This window comes from Mesoplodon densirostris, chromosome 3 (assembly GCF_025265405.1).
Source record: "Mesoplodon densirostris isolate mMesDen1 chromosome 3, mMesDen1 primary haplotype, whole genome shotgun sequence".
NCBI classification, from domain to species: Eukaryota; Metazoa; Chordata; class Mammalia; order Artiodactyla; family Ziphiidae; genus Mesoplodon; species Mesoplodon densirostris.
Genome location: NC_082663.1, coordinates 23,926,619 through 23,935,832, shown reverse-complemented (window position 1 = coordinate 23,935,832; position 9,214 = coordinate 23,926,619). Strand labels below are relative to the sequence as shown.

The 9,214-nt window shown below is 33.8% G+C and overlaps 1 protein-coding gene across 1 annotated transcript; it reads right to left on the bottom strand.

The window, feature by feature from the left end:
• Positions 1-8,344: 8,344 nt before the first annotated feature.
• On the bottom strand, positions 8,345-8,823 carry LOC132485137 (profilin-1-like). Its single transcript, XM_060091611.1, has one exon. The coding sequence runs from the start codon at positions 8,765-8,767 to the stop codon at positions 8,345-8,347; it is 423 nt and encodes a 140-aa protein (XP_059947594.1). The 5' UTR covers positions 8,768-8,823.
• Positions 8,824-9,214: the final 391 nt, after the last annotated feature.

Below are 9,214 nucleotides of genomic sequence, written 5' to 3'. Positions count from 1 at the left end.
CTAGCATATTCCACAGTCCAGTGAGATCTGTGATTTGTGTGAGTCCATTGCACAGTACAGTCCTCATTTATCAGTCATTGTATTTCCACAAAGTGCCATAGAGATTACTTACAAAAAAGAATTATTTGGTGTCTTATGAAGTCTTGAAATTATATCACTTTTTAATATATTTCTTAATATGCAGAATCAAGTATATTCTGCTAGTGAATACATGTGCTTTTTTTTTTGTACGTGTTTATCTTCATTTTGAAAAATAACCAGTGTCTCACTATGGTGGGGACACAATTTAAGTAATTTTATCACCATTTCTTCCAGTGTGACTTCATTTTCACAGATATTTTTCTCTTTATGGCTAACTTAAATTTCTCAGGTTACTATTTTACAAGCAGATACGGTTCTCTGTTCTGAACCTAATATATGCTGGTCAAAGATTAAAAAAGTAAGAAGACACAAAAAAATCCATGTTTATAAAACAGATTAAATTAACTACATATATAGAGTGTTCTGTATAAAGAGTAAATTAATTTTCTCTGTTTATTACATTTTCACATAAATATTGGTCTAAAACTACCTTTTGGAGACAGACTTTGCATTTTGACATGTGGCTCTTCAAATTATTTTTATATCCAAATCCTCTATAATGTGTAAGTTGGTACTTATAGAATTATATTTATTGAAGAGAAAATTGTTGTGGACATTTTAAATCTAAATAAATGTTTTTGAATTCTATTATATAATATGAGAAATTGTAGGAAATTTTGTAGCCTATGTAATTTAGAATTTTTCCTGTAGTGGATTTTATTGGACCACAATGTAGCAAGCTCAAGTTTATATACAAAATGTAGTTCATGGTTGATTATAGACAATAAGTACACAGTCATACCATTCTTACTTTATTTGAAGCAAATGAAATTGCTTCAAAATTTTAAATTTCTGAAATACTTGCATTTGTCAAAGAGATGTGCATTCTTCTCAGGCCTTGAGAAAAAGAGTAAATCCTATTTTTACTTTATTCCATATCTGGACATCTGAGGTAATTTTGCTTCAATGCCGCTTTGAAAGTAAGAGGTCTTTTCATTTCCTTCCATCAGCTGAAAGCAATGAAGCATTACAATTCTCTGTCCATCCTATTAATAGATTTGCAACAGAAGCAAAAGAAATTCAAGGCCTTTTTTAGATCTTGGAGAATTTTACAACAGTATCACCAGCAAAAGTCAATAGAAAATAGCACACAGAGCAAAGCACACAAAGCAAAACATAATTTTTGATGTGATAGGAGATTTAGTGTGCTTATCAAATTGTTTATATTGATGTAGCATTTTTCTCAAGCTAATAACATAATGCATACATTGTCTTTTACTCATATTTTTAAATTAAGAGAAAAAAATTTAAATGTCAATATTAAGAGAACAAATGAACACTTTAATAATTCAAGAACATATAATTTTAAATGAATATAAATTTCCTTTAGATTTCTATCCTATTGAAAAGGAACAGGACCCTATGGACCTTCCCCCTAATGTCCTCTGCCTGCCTTTTGTCTGTGAAAAACTTCAGCCAAAGAATAAGTTTAATCAGAGAAGTGAGGAAATGCAGAAACAAAGGAAAACAGTCCAACAGGACTAAATAATAATAGTTTAGTCATTAAGCATAGTCAAGGAAGTTTAATTACTCCACAAGGGCTATAGATAATATTCTGAGCCATCTCCTGTGAGCTGTCTTGTAGATACTGATACCCCCACCAGGTGGAAGAAGTTAACTACATGATGACAAGACTGTAACCATGACATAAGCTGCTACAGTTCTGAGAATTGGCCTCAAGGAAATGTGAACAAACTGACCCTGGAACTAAAGATTAACTGTACTTAAAACAATCAAGGTGATGCTTGTCAGACAACCACATGACCAATTTCAATATGACTGTCAGACCTGACTGTGTGGTTTTTACATGTAGCCCCCTCCCTCCATGTATAAAAGCTCTTGCCCACTGATTGTCAGTGGCAAGGAGTCAGCCTTTGGATAGTCACCCTCACCCTGCTCCCCATGTTGCTGGCATCCAAAATAAAGCAAACTTTCCTTTCCAACAACCTTACCTCTTTATTGGCTTTTGAGGTGTGAGCAGCCAGACCCTACTTTTGGTTACACCATGAATGTAGCATAATTTATTATTGTCAAAATAAAAACTTATTGGGGGGGGGGAAATGATTATAAACAATATCAATTAGTTCTTTTTTATTATAATTTCTCAAATTTACATTCAATCAACCAATTCTGTGACTCTTTAACTTAATGTAATTATGGAAAGTATCTCAATATTGCATCTTGGATTGTCTTTGCAAAGATTCCAAAACTAAATCAACTGTACACTATACACTACTGAAGATGAAATAGTGACAAATAGTGACAAATAGTGACAAAAAAGAATAAATTATTCTCCTTGCAATAGCAGTAATATCTTTAATATTAAATTATGCAGAAATCTCCTCTAATCTACTTATGTAAACTAATACATCTACCTCTTAACTCTTAAGAATATTAGCTAAACAGATTTCTCTATGCCTGCTATATGTACACCACATTAATCTATTTCCTGAAAACATTTGAGTGGAAATATATACTGTAAAATCAGCAATTAATACTTTTAAAATTACCTACTTGAACTAAGGTATTTACAAGTTGATTTTTGCCTCCTCGATAACTTTCTCTCCTACTACTGAGAAAAGTAGAGTAAGCTCTACTTTCTCACTAGCCAAATTTTAGTGTTCAGTGAGATGGGATTAAATCTGATCCACGGTTATAAGTGTGATCTCTAAAGGACTAAATCTAAACCTAAGGGGCTATTAGTCTATGCTATACAACATAGTATTTGAAAAGATTTCTTGAAAATATTCAGGTTTGGAGATTGATTGAGTAGATCTAAGACATGATTCCTAGCATCAGTATATTTTGTTCACACATGATTCTAATATAATAACCAGTATTGAAAACCACCGAACTATTCAACATAATCATATCTTGTCAAGGTGATTTGTTCAGTATGCACCCTCCTAAACTAGTCAAAGGGATGAGATGTAAAATTCAGTCTGCAAATTTTGATACAAGAGTAAAAATCAGTGCGGATATCAGAACATTATGTGGTAAGTCTGGGCCACAAATAGTCTTCCCCTTAAAAGTTTGGTGTATAAATACAGTACATTAAATTGCTTCAGTCACTCAGAAGATGAAGCCAGCACAATGATGATGAAATTCCAAGAGGATCACAGAAATGCTAATTTAGTCTTGATTCTGCATCACTTGCAATATGTCCAACCTTAATTATTTGCAGTTAAGCCAATAAATACAAAAATTCTTTTTACTTTTTGGTTGAATTTAAGTTAATATTCTCTTACATAAAACTTAAAGTACCTGACTGATATAAAAATAAAGGTCTTTTAGGTCTTGCTGTGTCATTTAATATTGCTTTAAATGTTTTTTGATCTTAATCATTATGCTTATTCTTAATTCTAAACTGCATCATATTCCTTCAGAAGGACTGCTATATTTAATCTAGTCAGAAAAAGAAACTATGGGAACATAGTGAAAAATAACACTCTGTGGTAGTCTGATAATATCTAAACAGTAACACAGAAAAATCCCCTCCATAGTCAGAAGAGAAAAACAAAGATGAAGTACTGGATTGAAAATTATTGCTACTATTATTCACCAGAATATTTGACATTTGATCTGCATCATCAAGAAAAAACATAGATGTAAATATTGGAAATTAAATTACATGGAATCTAGAAAGATATTGACAAATGTGGGAGTCAAAGGAAAGGAAGAATTTATTTTTATACCTTATTTGGAATACAAGTTAAACATATGGCACTGTAGATAACTTCAAAAATAGGGATCAGTCATAAAAAAATCAATCATGTATAATCTAAGACCAAGGAGAAATCACGTGTGTCTGGGTGCACGCATGCCTGTGTGTATGTGTGCGTGTCCATGATAAGCACAGTATAGTGAATGGAACGTATGGTCAAAATATATACTTAACTAGGATTATTAAATAATAATACTTAGGGTATTATTTATTTAATATATATATTATTTTTAGATTACACATGATTGATTCTACCTCCAAAACATATTTGAGTCCATTCTTTTAATTTTCACTCTTTCTCTCTTAATCCAGGCACCTATTATTATAAATTTAGATAGCAGCTAAGTTACTCACCTCCCTTTTTCATCACTTCTGACCCTCCAATTAATTTCTAAGAATCTCATCTGTTGAACATATTGTCTTAAGTCTGGTAAACCAGATAGGTAACGTCCCTGGATTCATGAAATTTAGCATTCCATGATTCAGACAATAAACAAGTTCTAAGTAGAGAAAAAAAACAATAATAAACAAATGTGTAATTACACATTGAGTGGTGTGCTATGAATTTAACCAAAAAGGATTATAAAATAAATATTACAAAGTCATGTCAAATAAAAGAAACTTAGTGAAGGACTTAACGTAAGCCTTGAAAGATGTAAAGGCAGAAAACAGGCAGACTTGTGAGCAATGAATTCCAAATAGATGGAACAATATGCCAATTGTCTTTTAGTCTTGAAAGCACTAGTGTGCTCAGAAGTGAGTCTAAAAATTAATGAGTAAAAGAATGGCTGACCTTTGATACATTCAGAAAGGTAAACAGTGGCAGAATATTCAGGGTTTGGTAGGCTCCTGTAAGGAGATTAAATTTTTTTCTAAAGCAATGGAAAATCTTTAAGTATATTAAGAGGGAATGGCATGAAAACTATTCTAATCTGTTTTAACAAATCACTCCTCACACTTGGAAAATATAATTGCAATTTTATTAACTTTCTTTATTAGACAGCATGTATTTTGTTTGTTTATTACTCATTTTTTATGCTTTGATTTTCACATTAGTTTTAACAGAATACTTTTCAAATAAGGGTAATTATTTGGTTTTTATTTTGCTATGGGTTTTTTTGTTTGTTTTTATGAATTCTACATTAATACTTTTGGTCTGTAGACAAAAATTTCTCCAATTTTAACGTTTTGGTTTTACACTGGTTTTAATTTTATTCATCTTTTTTCAGCTTATTCATATTAAATAAGTGACTTGATAAGTAACATCCCTTGATTGTGTTATCTTTTCTTCCATCTTTCTCAGTATTTTTTTCTTTAGAAGATATGTAATCTAATTTTTTAAGTAACCTTTTGGAAAGCAAGTATTATATTCATTCAGTCCTCATTCTACTGAGGACTTTATTCTAGCCCTCCTGTTCTCTAACATTATGAACATGTTAGGTTGTATAATTTTACTTTTTTCAAAGTATAGCTTCTTATTTTTGGATACAATATCCTAAAATTTTACTGAAAATTCAAATTAGAGCTTTTATTTGGTAAAATTATAATTTATTTCCTGTGGTAACTGTGTCTTGCTGAAGATCATTTACCTTGAAATGAAAGTCACAAATGTCTAAGATAAAATGAGAATGAATCATGATGTGTTATGAAATGTAGTATATGACTAAATCAATAGCTTAGAAATAATATGGTTTAGAAACTAAACTTCTTTCAAGTATATAAAAACAAAATAAAATTTTAAAATGTAAAATAAAATTATTTGTAAAAGGGAAAATAAAGATTTAAATATAGGAAACAGCATTAAAATAAATACCTATTATGTGATATTTTTAACTGATTAATCACAAAAACATGAAAATCATTTTTTTTTTTTGCAGAAATGGTGCTCTAGAAAAGTAGCAAAGTAATGTTTTAACAATTTCTGAGAATATAAATAACATTTTGTTAATATTTTTATTTTAATATATGTGCTATATCTACAAAAATGAAATGGAATGAAATATTTTGAGATAAAATGTCAACAGTTTTGTTACACTTGACATTTTAATTTATCTAAAACAAAACACATATGTCGACTTGGGTGTACCCTGTACCACTTTATTTTTTTAAATTAAACACACATACATGATATGATAGAAGAAAGTTAAACTATTTAATGGTACAGAGCACCACACATACACACACAAAACTAATTAAATAATAGAATAATACATTTTATACATACATAGGAATTAACTGTCACTCAATCTATAACTTCTAGAGAATAAAGTATTATAACCACAGTAAGGAAATTCCTGTGGCGTTAGCTATGGCTATTTTAAGCCCCATGAAAATAAACTGGTATAGTTTGTAAGCATTATAATAGAAGGTAACATATCCACAGGAGCTATAACTCCCAAAATACAACACTGATAAAGATTACCCATAAATCATATGAACCATGGCCATTCCATTCAAAAGAATAACAACCAGAGTCTATGGTGTCATGAGGTTGTAAAGGAGCTCAGCACTCTTATGAATCATATCCATTTGTTTTACAGGGAACATGTATCAATACTTGTTCTATGGGATTTATGAGCATATAAATAGAAAGACATTATATTAATGCATAATCCTTGCAATAGCAGTAATATCTTTAATATTAAATTATGCAGAAATCTCCTCTAATCTACTTATGTAAAATAATACATCTACCTCTTAACTCTTAAGAATATTAGCTAAACAGATTTCTATATGCCTGCTATATGTACACCACATTAATCTATTTCCTGAAAACATTTGAGTGGAAATATATACTGTAAAATCAGCAATTAATACTTTTAACTCTAGCTCTCCACAAATATTAGAATTTATATCTCCTAAGGAACTGTCAATTATTTTTTAAAAATTACACATAAACCTTAGATTTTTGGAATCAACAAATATTTATAATCAGTATATTTATTGAATATATTGATGTTTTAAAATAATCTGGCCCACCTCCTAAAGAAATGGAAATAAAAACAAAAATAAACAAATGGGACCGAATGAAATTTAAAAGCTTTTGCACAGAAAAGGAAAACATACACAAGACTAAAGGACAACCCTCAGAATGGGAGAAAATATTAGCAAATGATGCAACTGACAAAGGATTAATCTTCAAAATTGACAAGCAGCTCATGCAGCTCAATATCAAAAAACAAACAACCCAATCCAAAAATGGGCAGAAGACCTAAACAGACATTTCTCCAAGGAAGATATACAGATTGCCATCAAACACATGCAAGGATGCTTAACAGCACTAATTATTAGAGAAATGCAAATCAAAACTACAGTGAGGTATCACCTCACACCAGTCAGAATGGCCATCATCAAAAAATCTAGAAACAATAAATGCTGGAGAGGGCGTGGAGAAAAGGGAACCCTCATACACTGTTGCTGGGAATGTATTTGATACAGCCACTGTGGAGAACAGTATGGAGGCTCCTTAGAAACCTAAAAATAAAACTACCATACAATCCGGCAATCCCACTACTGGGCATATACCCAGAGAAAACCATAATTCAAAAAGAGTCATGTACCACAATGTTCATTGCAGCTCTATTTACAATAGCCAGGACATGGAAGCAACCTAAGTGTCCATCAACAAATGAATGGATAAAGAAGATGTGGCACATATATACAATGGAATATTACTCAGCCATAAAAAAGAAATGAAATTGAGTTATTTGTATTGAGGTGGGTGGACCAAGAGTCTGTCATTCAGAGTGAAGTAAGTCAGGAAGAGAAAAACAAATACCGTATGCTAACACATTATATGGAATCTAAAAACAAAACAAAACAAAACAAAACAAAACAATGGTTCTGAAGAACCTAAGGGTAGGACAGGAATAAAGATGCAGACATAGAGACTGGACTTGCACACTCAAGGAAGGGGGAAGGGTAAGTTGGGACGAAGTGAGAGAGTAGCATGGACACATATACACTACCAAATGTAAAATAGATAGCTAGTGGGAAGCAGCAACATAGCACAGGGACATCAGCTCTGTGCTTTGTGACCACCTAGAGGGGTGGGATAGGGAGGGTGGGAGGGAGATGCAAGAGGGAGGAGATATAGTGATATATGTATAGGTGATTAACTTTGTTATAAAGCAGAAACTAACACACCATTGTAAAGTAATTATATTCCAATAAAGATGTTAAAAAAAAGACATATACGGGTACAGTTGGATTTTTATTTTTATTTTTTTTAGTATAATCTTTTTATTGTGAAAAAAAAAAACAAAAACAAAACAGAAAAGTTTTCAAACCACACATAGGAGGGGCATGGGTTGGGGGAAGGGTGTCTGTCCTTCCTGCCTGGGCCGCCAGCCCATGTGGTTTTGGCAGCAATAAGGGGTGTGGGGTAATGGCCCCCAACTAAAAATGGTGTACATGTGTGTGGGATGGAGTGGCGTGCAAAAGCAGTGGGGAGTGGGGGGTGGGGAGGGACAGACGAGGTCAGTATTGGGAACGCTGCAGGTGGGAGGCCATTTCATAACATTTCTTGTTTATCATACCACCCTGTACACCTTCTTTTCCCATCAGCAGGACTAGCGTCTTGGCATTCAGGGTAACAATGATATTGAAGGTGGCGGTTCCACAAGTGCTCTTGGTATGAAGGTACATGGTAAATTCCCCATCCTGCAGCAGTGAGTTCTGGATCACAGACCATTTTTGGCCCCCAAGCATTAGCCCATTCACGTAAAAACTTGACCAGTCTTTGCCAATCAGGTAACCAACCTCAGCTGGCATGATGTTGATGAAGGTTTTCCCAGGTATGGCTGCCCAGACGGAAGGCAAGTTCTTATAGCCCACAATGACCACATACTGACAGGTTCCTTCCACCATGAGGTTGTCGTTGTAGGCGTTCCACCCGGCCATGGCGCTGCTACTGGGGTGCTCTCGGGGCTGCTGCTGGGGCCAGGGCCTGGGCTCGGGCTGCCTCAGGCTGGCAGGTGGGGGAAGGCGGAGAGCTTTGGGCATGCGCTGCTGTCTGGACCACGGCTCTGCTAGCTGTGCCGCAACCCTCGCACTGCCACTTCCTCTGCATTACTTTTGAATTGAAGGATGATAATATCTTCATACCAATAAATTTTAAAACAACATTTTGCAGGAATACTGTATAAAATTATGGGTGTTGGCACAGTATAAAAGTAATCATAGGGCTTCCTTGGTGGCGCAGTGGTTGAGAGTCCACCTACCGATGCAGGGGACGTGGGTTGGTGCCCTGGTCCGGGAGGATCCCACATGCCACTGAGCGGCTGGGCCTGTGAGCCATGGCTGCTGAGCCTGCGCGTCCGGAGCCTGTGCTCCACAATGGGAGAAGCC